Source organism: Lontra canadensis, unplaced genomic scaffold (assembly GCF_010015895.1).
Source record: "Lontra canadensis isolate GAN:19392208 unplaced genomic scaffold, GSC_riverotter_1.0 scaffold84, whole genome shotgun sequence".
NCBI classification, from domain to species: Eukaryota; Metazoa; Chordata; class Mammalia; order Carnivora; family Mustelidae; genus Lontra; species Lontra canadensis.
This window is the reverse complement of record NW_022631078.1, coordinates 4,938,560-4,953,531: the sequence shown is the minus strand read 5'-3', so window position 1 is coordinate 4,953,531 and position 14,972 is coordinate 4,938,560. Positions and strand designations below refer to the sequence as shown.

General features: G+C 56.3%; 1 protein-coding gene across 1 annotated transcript in view; it reads left to right on the top strand.

Annotated features, from left to right (window-relative positions):
• PARVB (parvin beta) overlaps positions 1–14,972 on the top strand; it is an 89,853-nt gene that overhangs the window by 51,276 nt on the left and 23,605 nt on the right. Inside the window, exons 4-6 of the mRNA XM_032882814.1 lie at positions 7,959–8,061; positions 13,212–13,352; positions 14,627–14,742. Of these exons, the coding sequence (XP_032738705.1) occupies positions 7,959–8,061; positions 13,212–13,352; positions 14,627–14,742 (360 nt within the window). The remainder of the gene's footprint in view (positions 1–7,958; positions 8,062–13,211; positions 13,353–14,626; positions 14,743–14,972) is intronic.

Sequence of the window (14,972 nt, the reverse complement as noted above, 5' to 3'; positions counted from 1 at the left end):
ACTGAGCAAAACAGAGGCCGACAGGCCAGCTGAGGAGACAGATTTGGGGAATGAATGTTTGGCCCGAAGGCCATGAGTGCTTTGAAGGAGCCCCAAACAAGAAGCAGGGTGGCTTTCTCTCCCCTTGTTCTAGGCACCATGGTCAGGGAGGTGCCATTTGAACTGAGAGCTGCTTGTTGATACGTAGGGCAAGAATATCACTGCGGAGGCAAGAGCAAGTGCAAAGGTCCTGTGGTATGCATGTACCCAGTGAGTATAAGGATAAATGAGGAGGGCAGTGTGGCAGGAGCCTAGTGAACAAGGAGGACAGTGGTCCGAGATAAGATCAGAGAGGTGGCTGGGTGTTGACTCCCCACAGTGTGGGGACCAGCTCTTTCTAGTAGCAGAGGTAGGACGAGATGGGCCTGGCTCCTCTGTCCTCCTGTGTGTCTATTCCCTTCCCGCACATGCGCTTCCCAGCAAGCCGCTGTGATGCCTCAATGGCCCCACATGGGGCAGAGACGAGGTCACGTTTGTATCTTCCACGCTGAGGGCCATGTCTGGCGTGTGCTGCTGGTTATGCTGAGTGATCAGAAAGGAGTTTTGGACATGCAGAGAGATCCAGGGACGGTCGCACTAACACCTGTGTAGATCATGGTAGCCGTCTAGAGCCGGGCCGCCTCACGAATCCTCAGATAGCCCTGCAGAAGCAGGTGGGAACACCTACCTTCCAGAGATGAGTCAAATAACCGCTTTACTGAGCTGGTGTCCATATCCCATCCACTGCAGGCGGACTGTCTCCTCCCCGAGTCATGCAGCCGTTGCCTCAATCAATTGAAGAAGGTTTTCATCACTCCTGAAAGAAACCCCACCCCCATCAACAGTCGGTCCCTATTCCTTCCCCGTCCCTGTGCCAGCAGCCACTCCATCTCGGTGGAATTATCCTGTCTCCATAGACTTGCCGATTCTGGGTGTTTCCTATAAGGAGAACCGTATGGTATGTGGACTTTGGTGACTGGCTAATTTCACGTTTGGAAGTTTCATCCATGTTGTAACCGATGTCAGACCTTTATTCCTTTTTATGGCCGAGTAATATTCCCCTGCGTGGCTTGACCACCCTGTGTTTACCGCTTCATCTGTTGATGGACCTTGGGTTGCTTCTGCCTTTTGGCTGTTTTGAACAGTGGATATTTTGAACATCCATGTACGAGATTTTGCGTGGACACGTGTTTTCGGTATTCTCTTTTGGCGCATGCCTGGGAGTGGGATGGTCGGGTCAGGTGATGATTCTGTGTTCAACCTTCAGAGAAACTACCACACTGTTCTGCCACGGGCATCATTTTCCATGCTGTCAGCAACATGGGAAACATTCCAGTTCCTCCACATCCTTACCAGCACTTTCTGTTGGTTGTCTTTTTAATACAGCTCACCTCGGTGGTAGGAAACGGTATCTCACCAGGGCTTTGATTTGCATTTGCCTAATGGTTAGTGATGTTGACCATCGTTTCGTGTGTTGGGCATGCGTGTGCTTCTTTGGAGAAAAGTCTCTCCAGATCTTCTGTGCATTTTAAAATTGGCTGTCTTTTTATTGTTGAGTTGTAAGAGTACTTTACTCATTGTAGATACAAACCCTTTCTCAGAGGATTTTGCAAGATTGTTTCCCATTCTGTGGGCTATCTTTTTACTTTCTTGCACGTATCTTTTTTTTTTTTTTTTAAGATTTTATTCATCGATTTGAGAGAGAGAGAGAGCGCACCAGCTGGTGGGGCAGGGAGGGGCAGAGGGAGAGGAAGAAGCAGACTCCTCGCTGAGCAGGGAGCCCGATGAGGGGCTCGACCCCAGGACTCTGGGATCTGACGTGAGCCGAAGGCAGAGGCTTAGCTGAGCCGTGCACGCACTCCTTTGCTGGTATCTTGAAGGACAAAAGTTTTTAGTTTTAATCCAGTTTAGCCGTTGTTTCTTTTGTCGTTTGTGCTTTAGGTGTCATAGCTAAGAAATCTTCCTTAATCCAAGCTCATGAGGGTTTACTCTGCTTTCTAAGACTTCTATAGTGTTCATTTTTAGACTGAGGTCTTTGACCCATTTCGAGTTGGTTTTGATTTTTTGTGTGTGGTGTATTCTTTTGCACGTGGACACCCAGTTGTCCCAGCACCATTTTCTGGATTGAATTAGCATTGTTATTGCTCTCGGTAGACTATAGTGGGAGGACTGTCGGTGGCCTCTCCATTGGATTCTCTTGGTCTCTGTGTCTGTCCTTACGCCAGCACCATGCATTTTTATTACCATAGCTTTTCGGTTTGGTTTGAAATCAGGAAGTGTGAGTTCTCCAACTTTCTTCGTCTTCTTTGAGATTGTTTTGGCTATTTGGGAGCCCTTGGATTTCCATTTGCGTTTTCGGATCTGCTTGTTAATTTCTGCAAAGACGCCATCTGGATAGTGATTTTTTTAAAAGGGTATTTATTATTACTTTTTCCAGCTACCACCGCAGCATAGACTGCTGAAAACCCAGAAGACAAAAATCAAACAGAAGGCAGTGGTAATTTTCCTTTATTTGTGTCCCTTCAGGCTTTGTCTTCTGTGTATATAGCTTTTGCTACACAAAAATTGGAGTCATTCCAGAGTTAGTAAATGTCTAGGGGCCCTTTTGGATTAGTACCTTGGCAGAAACATCTGGAACTGGAATTGCTGGGTCATGTAGCACACACAGGGCTAGGCATTGTTTGGCCTTCTTTTTAACAAAGACTCTGAGGACCAGAGATGTTAAATGACTGCAGGTCCCACAGTTAGAACTCGGGGTGGGTGGTTCTGGGCCTCAGGCGTGGGCCCCGGGTCCCTGCTGGCACATGCAGCACTGGGTTTTGTAGGCGGTGGTCGTGGTGCTTGTTTATGAGGCTGATGCTTGAGCGTAGCAAATGCCCTTTGTATTAGTGTTCTGCTGATGTGTAACTAAGTATCAGCTTATCTGCTTAAAGCAGCATCTGTTGATTAGGGCATAGTTGAGCGGGTCAGAGGTGTGGCTGGGTTCTCTGCTCTGAGTGATACCGGGCTGAGTTCTTTTCTGAAGCTTCTGGGGAGGAGTCAGCTCTCTACCCCTAGAGTCCTCTCCTCTCCAGGTGGGCCCTGCTGCCTTTGGAGCCAGCCACAGAGGCTCTCCCCTGTGCTTCCCCTCTCTCTGCCTGTGGTCTCTGACCTCTAGATGCAGATTCAGAGGGCTCATGTGCTTAGGTCAGGCCCACCTGGATGCTCTTTCTTTCTTGAGGTCAGCTGGGCCCTATAATAGCCACACCATGGGGGTGCAAACCATCATCTTCACAGTCCCAGGGTTGATAGGGGCCTGTACACAGCAGGCTAGGATCTTAGGGGGATCTTTGAAAATTCTGCCTACAAAATCGTTTTAAAGGTGGTAACCCAAAAGTATAGACAACATAAGGAACATTATTAGTAGTCACTTACCTGGCATTTATGACCCTTTATGGCTCGGGGCTTTGCTGGGTGCTGTGGGGAGGCTAATGGAGCAGGTGCCATCCCTGGCACTCATTTTTCTCTCTTAAGTTTAAACGACACACTTTGCAAAAAATCCACATCAGTAAATCTCATCAGGGGCCAGAACAGGCCCCTGGGGTGGTGTGGGGGGGGCGTAGACACAGGGGTCTCAGCTCTGTGGCTGGGGGAGTGGGCTCAGGGTCTGGGCAGTGGGTCAGCCTTAGAGAGCCGCAGTGGGGGTCATTCCAGGTCTCTTGGTCTCAGGGGAGAAGGAAGCATCCCCCCTCCTCTGTCCGGAGAAAGCGTGGTCTGTGGAACTGTGCCCTGGACCGGCAGCAGCAGCTCGGGGAAGAGGCGGTTCTCTGAGACTCCAGCCCCGAGGGAGGCCATGTGGCTCTAGCTTGGCTCCTGGGGGTCACCTGGCCCTCCTGCCCTGCCTGCCGTGGGTTCGCCTTCTGAACGCCCTCCTCTTCCCTGAGACATCGGGGCAGAGCTCTGTGTCTCCGTGGCCTCGATTTGCCATTGCTCCGCTCGAGCTCCTCTTTCTTCTCTGCCCAACTCCCAGCTGGAGTGTCGGCTCCCGGAGGTCAGGGACACCTCTGCCCCCCACCGCTGGGCAGGAGGCAGGTGCTCGGTAACAGCCGGTGAGTGGAACACTGTCACTTGGTGCCTGTAATCGCTGTGAACTTGCTGATAAAAGGACCACGGTAGAGCCCTGGGGGAATAAGGTTTGCTGGTGGCCACAGGGAGACAAAGGGACAGGACAGGTCGTCCTGTGATAGCTGGCAGCCATGTAACCCTCCCATGTCCTGGGAGGGTGGGTGACAGGGCTCGGATGGCTTAGAGGGTCTCTGCCTCCCTCTATGGATGTCGGGGCAAGAGGGAGAAGACATCCTTCCAGCTCCAGATGCTCCCGGCTGCTTCTAGACCTTTCTCTCCCTCCTTGGACTGTCTCCCTCTATCTGTTCTCCCTTTCCTCATTTGCCTCCAGCCCATGGCACGGGTCTTCCTCTTGACCTCACACCATTCCCGAGACCTCGACACGCTGGAGATGTTCCACGCACCCGCCCAGCCGCTCCCTGTCTCTCTCCCTCTCCCAGTCCTCCACCCTGCTTCGCCTGCCCATTCCCAGACTCACCTCTGACCCTAGCTCCTGCCCTACCCATGCCCTCCACTGTGTCTGGGTGTATCTCTGCTCAGATCATTTCCTCCAGGAAGTCCCCTGACCTCCTGGTCCCCGATGGCCACTGTACCCCCCATCTCCAAACCCTGCCTTATTTTTTTTCATAGACTTTATTTTCTAAACAAGTTATAACTTTATAGAAAAATAACGAGAGAGAGTACAAGGAATTCCCATAAATCCACACCTGATTTCCCCTCTTAGTAACATTCTCTGATAGCGTGGTACGTTTGTTCGGTATTAATACGTTGCTGTTAACTGAAGTCCACATTTTATTCGGATTTCCTTAGTTTTTTTCCCACTGTCCTTTTTCCGGTCTAGGACCCTGTCCGGGAGCCCACATGAGAGTTCATCATCGTGTCTCCTTAGCGCCTCTGGGCTCCAGCAGCTTCTTAGACTTTCCGTGTGTATGATGACCTTGTCCGTTTTGATGAGTGCTAACCTGGAATTTTGGAGAATGCCCCTCTCTGGGAGTTTGTCTGGTGTTTTCCTCCGGATTAGAGTGGGGTCATCCGTTCAGGAGGAACCGCAGAGAGGTACGGTGCCCTTCTCATCCCATCGTATCAGGTCAGGGCACCTGCCATCAACATGGCCGGTCACTCTTGGCGTTTGACCTTCACTGCCTGGCTGGGTGTCTCGTCAGCCTTCTCCACTCTACCCTGCCTTATTTTCTCTCTAACATGGATCACAGTCTGCAAGTGTGTGTATTTATGTCTCTTTGCATGTCGAATTCGAATGTCAGAACAGAGGCCCCTTTTGTCTTGTTTATTCCCAGAATGTCGCACGTAGTGGATGCTCAGTAAATTGGTTAGTCAACTTGGTGGCTGCTTCTGGCAGGCAGTAAGCCCCGAGTGGTGGGGACGGAGCCACTGGTGCCATAGCTCCCACAGAGCTTTGGGTCCAGTCGGGGAGATCATGACATAAATGTGAACAGGGTCAGGGAAATGGTGCTTGGGTGTGCTGAGGGGGTGATGGGGCTCGTGGCCTGGATGGGACGGGGTGGTCAGAGAATGATAGGGACTTTTGAGACCTGAGAGATGAGTGTGAGCTGGCCAGGGAGTGGGGGAAGGAGATGTGCTCAGGCTGGAAGGAATGGCACATGCAAAGGTCCTGAGGCAGAGAGGAACCTGGGGTTTTTGAGGATACCAGCAAGGAGGCTGGATGTTCAGTTGGAAGTGGCCTTGGTTCAGGGAGGTGGTTTAGTCAAGGACAGTGAAGAGGAGAGGGTGAAAAGTGGGCCCAGTTATGAGGTGGGCAGAAGTGGGGTGAGGGGTGAAGTCCAGGCGCTGGTGGATGGCGTTATGTTTCTTTCCTAGAAAAGGAGCAGGTTTGGAGGGAGGTGAATTCTTTCAGAGATGCTTTTAGGGATACCTGGACGGCAGGATCATGGAGGTGAGGCTGCATGGTTAGGGGTTTCTGATTGGGGATTGCGTTGGAAGTTGCGGGAAGGCATGAGCTGGCCTTGGAAGAGAGCGGAGAGCAAGAAGAAGAGTTGTGCAGGGCGAGGCCTCAGAGATATGGCCGCAGAGGTCACGGAAGACTCCCCGGGGGAGCTGGAAGGGAGGGTGGAGAGGGGGACACAAGCTGGGCAAGCATGGTGTCCGTGGAGGAAGGTGCTGGAAGGAGGGAGGGGGGTGAGCTCCGGCTTCCAGACCCCCGGCCAGGCTCCCAACCCGGGCAGCTGGCCCTGGGGAGGGAGCGGGAGGGAGCGGGCGGGGGACGGTGTGGGAGAACCGTCGCTGGCTTGTTTGCTGACCTTTCGGGTGGCTCTGTCGAAATCAGAATGCCGCAGAGCTGCTCACCTCTGCCTTCCTCCAGACCTGCGTTTGTGTTCCCTTCCATCTTCATGGGATTGTGTGTCTGATTTAATATTTTTGAGTTAGTGGGAAAACAGAAGATGCTTCACAGACATTTGCTCTGTGGCCTGTTTCGCAGGCTACATCGGTTTCAGAGGGTGACAGAGAACTCGATATTATGGACTTGTGCCCTTTCGTTCGTCTTCGAGAGGGGCACTAACGTCCCGTTTCCAAGAGGTCATTGAGACCAATTAGGTAGTTTTATTAGTTTTGCCTGCACAGGAAGGTCCTGTTCTATTTTTGATTGAGTGGGTTCAGGCGTCCGTCTTCTTTAGTGGCTGAAGTGGGATTGGCCAGATGGAATCCCGTTTCTCCATAGATCTCTTCACAGCTGAAGCTGTCATCTCTTATGATACGTTGGTCGTGGGTCGCCAGGAGGAGAGTGGAAACTTTGTTGAGAAAGGTCTCCAGCGGGAGGCCGGCCAAGAGAAGTGAGCGCGTGTCCACATGGAAACTGAGACGCCCACGTTCCGGGTAGCAGGACTCCCCAAAGCCACGAAAAGTGGCTCCAGTGCAGAAGCCCTCAGCTGTGACGAGTGGACCCACGAGATGTGACAGATCCGTGTGCTGGGGTGTCATTGTGCCACGGGAGGGAATAAGTTCTGACCCGGGCTTCGGAGCGCATGGGCTCTGAAAACATCGTGCCCAGCGAGAGAAGCCAGATGCAGAATATCCTGTATTACATAAAGTACAATTGATACGAAATTTATAGGAAATCCCACTGGCATGAAAGTGCATTTATACGAAAGATCAGTATAGACTGATCCACAGACGGAGAGCAGAATTGAGTGGTTGGAAGGAGGGCTCGGAGGGCCTGCTATGGGCTGTGGGTTTCTTTTGGGGGCGATGATGTTGTTCTCAGCTGATTGTGGTGATGGGTGCACGAGTCCATGAAGACTAAAAACCCCTGAATTGCACACTTTCAAAGGGTGGATGGTATAGGATGTGAATTCTATCTCAGTAAAGCTGTTGGAAGAAGAGGGGCTCGGAGCTGTCAATCACGGGCCGTCTGGGACCGCCTTCTCTCCAGGGCTTTAGGCTCAGGGTGGCAGGAGCTGCTCTGGGGTGGATCCTATGGGAGGGGAGGGATGGACGGATGTCGAATGGGCCACCTGTCATGCCTCGGGCCCCGAGGGCCAGTGCTGCTATTACACTTTACCCCTTCCTCCAAGCCACCGTGAACAGGAATCCTCGTTTTCTTTTCCTGAGAGCATCCCTGTCCACCCAAGCTCCCACCAGGAGGATACCCAGGGTCATGGTGGTAGCAGCCCTCCAGCTGTCCCCTCATGAAATCCCACGCGAAGTCCAGCCGCCGAGGCCGCATCTTTCCCTTCCCGTCTGCCCGGCTGCTGTGCCGGGGTGCGTCTCGGTGCCCAGCAGCGCTCAGTTACGGGTCTGCTCTGGTGGTGCCCTGGTCTGCCTGGCATGGTAAGTGAGGCCATGATGCTCCTTGTCCGCAGGTTCTCATTGACTGGATCAACGACGTCCTGGTGGAGGAGAGAATCATCGTGAAGCAGCTGGAGGAGGACCTTTACGACGGGCAGGTGCTCCAGAAGCTCTTGGGTGAGTCTTGGGCATCCCCAGCAAAGGGCCACTCGATTCTCTGCAAGGGGGCATGGGCTGCTCGTCCTCAGGGCAGCCTTGGAGCCTCAGCTCTGAGCCCACGCTCCAGGTGGCGACTCCTGGTGGCAGCAGGCCATGCCCAGGTTCCAGAACTTTCCTGTGGAGCCCGGGAGATGGGACAAGGACGGTGCCACTTCCTCCGCAGGCCAGCCCTCCTGCGGGGGTGGTGGGGAGGGCATGGCCTGATGCAATTTGCCCTGAAAGACACGCAATTGGTGATGGCCCATATGTCATTGCCTTACTCTGCCCATCCTCTGAAAGTGCCTCTGGAGGGAAAAAGTCGTGCTTGTCTAGGTCGTCCGTCTGTTGGACGGAGATTGAACTTGTGTAGGTTTGGGTCTGGGCTCTGGAGATGCAGTGGTAACAACAGGGAGGGCGTCCCCTCGCCCACCTGTGCCCCTCATTTTGGCAGAAGGAAGAAGGAGAAATGTTACGGGACACAGACAGATGCTTTAAGAGTGGCACACGCTAGGAAGGAAGCCAGAGGGTCGTGGGCTGGAGAGGGTCTGGTGGTGGGGGCGGTCCTCTGGGGAGGAGACATCTGAGCAGATGTCTCAGAAGAACATTCTGGGCCAAGACTCTGAGGTGAGGAAGAGTGTAGTGTTTAAAGACCCGTGGGAAGAGCCTGCAGGAGGGGGGGAGAGGGGTCATGGGGGGCTGGACAGGGCTGGGAAATCGGACGAGGCCAGGTCTCGTCCAGCCCTGGTCAACAAAGGCTTTTTATTCTACGTGATAGGAAGCCGCTAGGGCTTTTGAGCAGGGCCGTGACATGATCAGAGCTAAGCGTTTTACAGAGTCACCTGGGCTTCCGGGTACAGAAGGGAGGGCTCGGGGGCAGAAGCTGAGATCACGTGGGAGATCAGGGAGCCTGGGTATCAGATGACGTGGCTCAGACTAGGGGGAGGTGCAGACCCCGGGGGAGAGATCTTGGAGGTTGGAGCTGACGTCGAGTCTGACGGGACAGCTGGGTTTGTCCCGGAGCAGCTGGGGAACCAGGAGCCCCTTGGGAGGAGGGTGGGGTTGGGGGGTGAGGAGGTGGGTGTTGCAGGAACCGGGACCCGTTCTAGCTCGGTCAGCGGCCAGGTGAGGGTGGAGAGCTCCGCAACCCAGAGCTGGTGCTTCACATCGTGGTACCTGGGAACCTCTCCCAGAGACGGCGGCCCAGACTCGCGAGTTGGCCGAATGCCACACGGCCCAGAATTTCTCAGGATTTGGCTGAGCCAAGGATCCCCGTCTCGGATTGACTGTCCGAGGTACAAGCCCAAGTCTGAAACGTTATCGGGGTTGGTAATCACTATCGCCTGTTTATTATTAAAAATGGCAGATTGAATTGTTACATTGTATACCTGGAACTGATCTAACACCTTACGTGGATTACGTGCGGATAAAAAAAAGCTTCGGTTGGAGTTCTGGTGTTTTAGATCGTTGTGTTGGTGTAGTTATTCCCAGGGTCATCCTCAGCCCTGTCGGTGCCCTCAGGGTCATCACAGTGGACACGCGCGGTGACCCCCGCTTTCAGTAGAGACTGGAGGGGGGTGTGCATCTGTGGATCCGCCGGCAAGGATTCTTCCGATGGGGGAGCTGCCCGGGTTACCGGCTGTCCTCCTTGTCCTAGTGAGGACCGAGCTCCCCTTCGGCCCTTGGGCTCAAAGTGTTGGCCGTGGGTGATGCCGCTGTCAGGAAACGGGCCCTCCAGCAGGTGCCTGGCTTCCTGGCAGAAAGAGGTTCTTCCTAGCAGTTTCAGAAGCAAACTTCAGAGTAATAGCCCTTGGATTTTTTTTCCTTCTGATGCTTTTGCATGCCCCCGTGGCTCCTTTAACCCAATTGCTTGAAAAAATTGTGTCCTAAGCTTGAGTTCTAGTGGGGGGAGTGGGGGGTAGGGGGGGTCCTCGGTACTGTCACCGGATCATAGGACGGGCTCTGAATTTGCCTGTCAACGATGCTGGCGCCTGCCAGGCGACAAGTGACAGGGGTCTTTAGAGCAGGTATCAGGTAAGAAATCTTGCCCCTCGAGGCACATCCTTTGGTCCCCTCCTCTGCCGGCAGATTCCACACGCGCTGTGAAGCTGCGTGATTTTCCATCGTCCCGCGTTGGCTGTGTTACCCACAGAGTGTCACGGGAGCGACTCTCGCTCGGCAGCCTCTGTCGGCGCAGCTGCCGTCTGTCCCTTGTCAGTATCTTACTTGAGCACTTGATCAGGCCATTCTAAAATCACTCCCATGTCACGGGGGTTGACACAATGGTCTGCGGGAGGAAGAGACCCGTGGAGGAGAACATTCGGGTTTGAACAGAAAATCAGCACGCGCTGCCTGCTCGACGATGGCTTACTGCTGGTGTTGCCGCGCTGACGAGATGCCACAGTGACCCGTGCGAGCACGTGGTCCGCGAGCCCAGGGCTAGCAGGAACGGCACCTGCATGGACTAGACATTGGGCTCGTCACTGTCTCCAAAGGCAGAAGCCAACGCCGAAAAGGAGACTGTGGCGAGGGCCAAGGCCAAAGCTGACTTCTGTGCACCTGGGGAGAGGAGAGGTCTGCGGCCGGGGCCCTGCCTGGTCAGGAAGGGGTCAGAAAGAGGAGGAGCCCGTGAAGGAGTCTGAGGGTCCAGCCGCGAGGGAGGAGGCCCGCGGGGAGTGCTCCCTCTGGAGGGGTGGAGGAAGGGTGTTTCAAGGAGGCGGGCGTGAGAACAGAGGGCGGACCTCTTGGTTCGGCCACGTGAGGTCGCCAAGTGTGAGTCTCCAGCACTACCCTGGATGGGTCCCTCTTCTTCAGAGCAGACTCTGGACACAGCTGCCGACTCTGCCCCGTGGCAGGCTTCAGCAGGTGGAACCCTTCTGCAGGATGGGCCATTTGCGGGCAGAGGGTGGGTGCTGCTGCCAGGGTCCCCTGGGGGCTCCCGGGCCTGCTGGGGTCCTGCTTCTAACTCATGGAGCTCCCTTCTCCTTGCAAAAGGCAGGCCTCCCTGCGCAAGGCGTGTTCACGGCCCCGCATTCAGCCGCAGCTCGTTTGCCTGCCACATCTGAGGACCACCCCCACCCCCAGCTTCCTCCATCCCTCTCCGTGCTCCGAAGGCAGGTGCTGCCGCAGCAAAGCCCGTCACTAGGCAGTGATGCAGGTGACGCGGGCAGCCTGTCTGATCCTCTCCCATGCGGCAGAACCGGCAGGACCGGCCTCGGGCAGCACCCGGGAACTACTAGCCTCCTCGGTTCCTGTCATGGGCTGGATTGTGTCCCCCCACCCCGCCCTCCCCCTGCCCAGGAGTCCTAAGTTGAAATCGTAATCCCTAGAACCTCCCAGTGTGACTATTTGGAGACAGGGTCTTTCTAGAGGTCGTTAGGTTGAAATGAGATCGTTGGAAGGTGGCCCCTAAACCCATAGGGCTGGGGTCCTTTTAAGAAGAGGAAATCAAGACACAGATGCACGTGAGGACCTGGGGAAAGAGGCCTCGGGGGAGACCGGCTCTGCCGACCCCCAGTCTCCAATCTTTAACCTCCAGGGTGCTGAGAGCAAGTTTACATCGTGTACGCCCCAGTCTGTGGTGCTCCATTCCCGGACCCCTAACAGGCCAGTGTGGTTTCCTTCCCCTCTCCGCCGCACCTCCTCCAGCCACCGCGTTCAGGCTGCAGGTCTGCAGGGTTGCCTGGTGGAGGGGGTGGCAGAGCGCGCTGGGCTCCCCGTCTCCCAGCAGGTGAGGCTTTTGGACCACCCGACTCTGTCACCCTCCTTCCTTCCCCAGGACCCTGCGCTCCGCCCTGCCACACCTGGGGGTCCTGCTGTGTATTTTCAGGGTGTCCGTCCGGTATGGAACAGCTGTGGCTTATCCAGCTGGGACCTACCGGAGGCAGAGGGACATCAAAATATGGAAACGGCAACCACTTACAGCCCCCGCAGGACGCCCTTGGTGGAGGTGCTTTATTTCGCTTCTAGCCCTCGAGGCGGCTGCGGCTGGCAGCCCCATGTGGTGGTGGCGAGGCTGCCAGCCCGCTGGGGAGCCTCCTGTCTGCTGCATCTGGCCCCAGGACGGTGCCTGGCACACAGGTGCTCAGATAGCTCTTTTGTGAGCTAGCGAAGGAAAGGAGGAGGGAAGGAAGGAATGAGGGGAAGGAAGGAGGGAGCGAGGGAGGGGCGTCCCAAGCCCCACCGGCATTGCTCTACAATAGGATCCTGCAGGGAATATTAACATGGTTTACTCTTGTTCTGATGAAGGGTGGGGAGGACGCAGGGAGAGAATGTTGAGTGAGGGGCCCCCATACACAGAGCTTTGCTGGGGACCACCTGCAAAACGGGATCCCCACCGTGACCGGCCTGGACTCCACGGCTTGTATGCTGTCCCTCCTGTCGGGGCCACGGCCAGCAGCCACGTCCTGGCTCGCAGCCAGTGGGGCTCTGCATCAGGCAGCACGGTCACCCTCCCAGGGAACAGGTCACCGTGTTCTGCTGCTGCTGTTGCTTTGCTGAGGAGTGACAGCCCGTCAGGAGGACAGCTGGGTTGTAGAGCCCCTCCTCCCCTTGCCCCTTAGCAGGTGGGGGACCTGCGTCGGGGGTGGGGGTGGGGGAGTGGACGGAGCTTGCCCCTGGGCCGGGCTTGGGGTCTGTCCTAGATCTCAAGCTGATGGGGCGGTTCTTGTCAGGGTCCCCCAGGTTGCTCCCGGCTTGCTCTCAGGGATAAAGTCCTTCGTGGCAATGTCTGCGAACATCCCGCCGTCCTTACCGTGGTGTCTGTCCTGCTGTTAGAGAAACAAGGGGACCCACTGCACCGCCTGTCCTGCTCTGGCCCCATCCCCGGAGTCCCTGCGGGTCCCCTCCCTGCCTCGCAGGTGCACTCGCGTCATTTTCCCATGTCACGTGCCTAGAATGTTCCTAAGCGGGACACCTCCCGGTCTGGCCTCGACCTCCACACCCCCTTTCCGGCTCTAGAGTACTTTCCCAAGGAGCTCGAAGGACTAGAAGGCTCCAAGCGCTGTGATGATCTGCTCGCCCCAGTCTGGGGGAGGGAGCGGCCAGCCCCCTTGCAGCTGGGTCACCGGCGGCCCCGGGACCCTCCAGCGTCTCCTGACCCCTGTGCCTCGCTCTCGTCCTTCTCGTTGCAGAGAAGCTGGCGGGCTGCAAGCTGAACGTGGCTGAGGTGACGCAATCTGAGATCGGGCAGAAGCAGAAGCTGCGGACGGTGCTTGAAGCCGTGCACGGCCTGCTGCGGCCCCACGGCCGGGCGCTCCAGTGGACCGTTGACTGTGAGTGGTCTCGGGGGCCACCGGGCCTGTCCCCGCAGCTTGCCATGCTGTCATTCATCGTGGCCTCTCTGGGCTTGCACGTTCAAAACCCCAGAGCACGTTCCTGCTGCTGCTGTCTGGAAGGCAGCTGGGACAGGCCAGAGCCAGCGTCCCTGCTCTTGGGAGCTCGCTCCTGGGGGAGGGACAAAGTCACGCCTGTCACTGCCTTATTCCCCCCCGTGCTTTAGAGAGGAGAGATGATGTTTCTGGTCTGGTGGGCAGGGGAGGCTCCCAGAGGAAGTGGGGGAAAGAGAGAGAAGCTCTGTGGGGTTCTTGGAAGGGAGCCAAGCGCATACACCAGTGGCCCCGACAGCAAGGTCCCCAGGAAGAGGTTCATGCCGGCCTCTGGGTAGATCCCGGAGTGTGCTCGCACGGCCGGTATGTGGCATCACGGTCTTCCCAGCCGAGACGTGACACCGGGAAGGTGAAGAACTAAAGCCAGAAAGTTCTTTGTCGGCTCCCCCCCGTCTCACCCCCCCCATCCTCAGTGTAGGGCAGGCAGGGCCCTCCCTGCTGCCAGGGTCCCCTGGGCTTTGGACGGACGAGCCCCAGGCTGTGGCTGACGGCGCCTGGTTTCTTGGCATCGGGACGTGTCACAGACCCAAGCCTGCCTCAAGGGTCGTGGGCGCCGTCGGGGAGGACTGGGGTGTTTGGAAGCTGTAAGCACTGCAGGGGAGTGAGTACGACCGCACCTGTCCGAGGACTGGAGAGCTGGAGTGTTGGGGACGGCGGCCAGGGACCGAGGTGGAGCAGGGGTTCCCATCTTCTCCCTCAGAGTGCCGCCCCCCCTTGCTCTCCTCCCTTGCGCAGGCCGGTGATGGGGCAGAGGGAGACCTGAGCGGCCGGGAGAGTGATGCACATTATTGTGACCCCTAAGTGGCCATGATGACCCATTTTCCACAAAATTCTCCCTTCCCTGGGCTAACCTCACTCTCCTGCCCGCTCTGTGTCCTTACCACCCCACCCCTGCTTACCCCTTTTACAAATGCTGTGCTTTGAAAGCGGTTGCATGTGTCACCTGAAAGTCAACAGGAAGGAAAGCTAATTAGAGAGGAGAAGTAGACTCACACGAGGCGCTCGTCATCTTCATTTTCCTGTGGCCCCCGCTCCCCCCCCCACCGTGGTTTTTCTCCGTGGTCTCGTTTGGACGCAGTGTCTTTATTGCCTTTTGGACCCGGGCTCGGGGTTCCTGCAGAACCTGACCTAAACCAGCTCCCTTCTTTCTCCCCGACCAGCAATCCACGGGAAGAACCTGGTGGCCATCCTGCACCTGCTCGTGGCCCTGGCCATGCACTTCCGCGCCCCGATCCGCCTCCCCGAGCACGTGTCCGTGCAAGTGGTGGTCGTGCGGGTGAGTAGTGGGCGGCGGACCTGCCCGCCATGCTGCGGGGCGGTGGGGTGTGGGGTGTGGGGGCGCTTTTCTCCCGTGGACTCCCCCCACTGCTGCTTTTTTCCCTCCCTCCTGTGCGGCCACCTTCTGTTCTCCCCTCTTGACAAAATGTGTGTCTTGCCCTGGCTTGGGGACACATGTTGGAGCCGGAACAATGGCACTGATTTGGAGAGAGGCAGATTCAAAGGCAA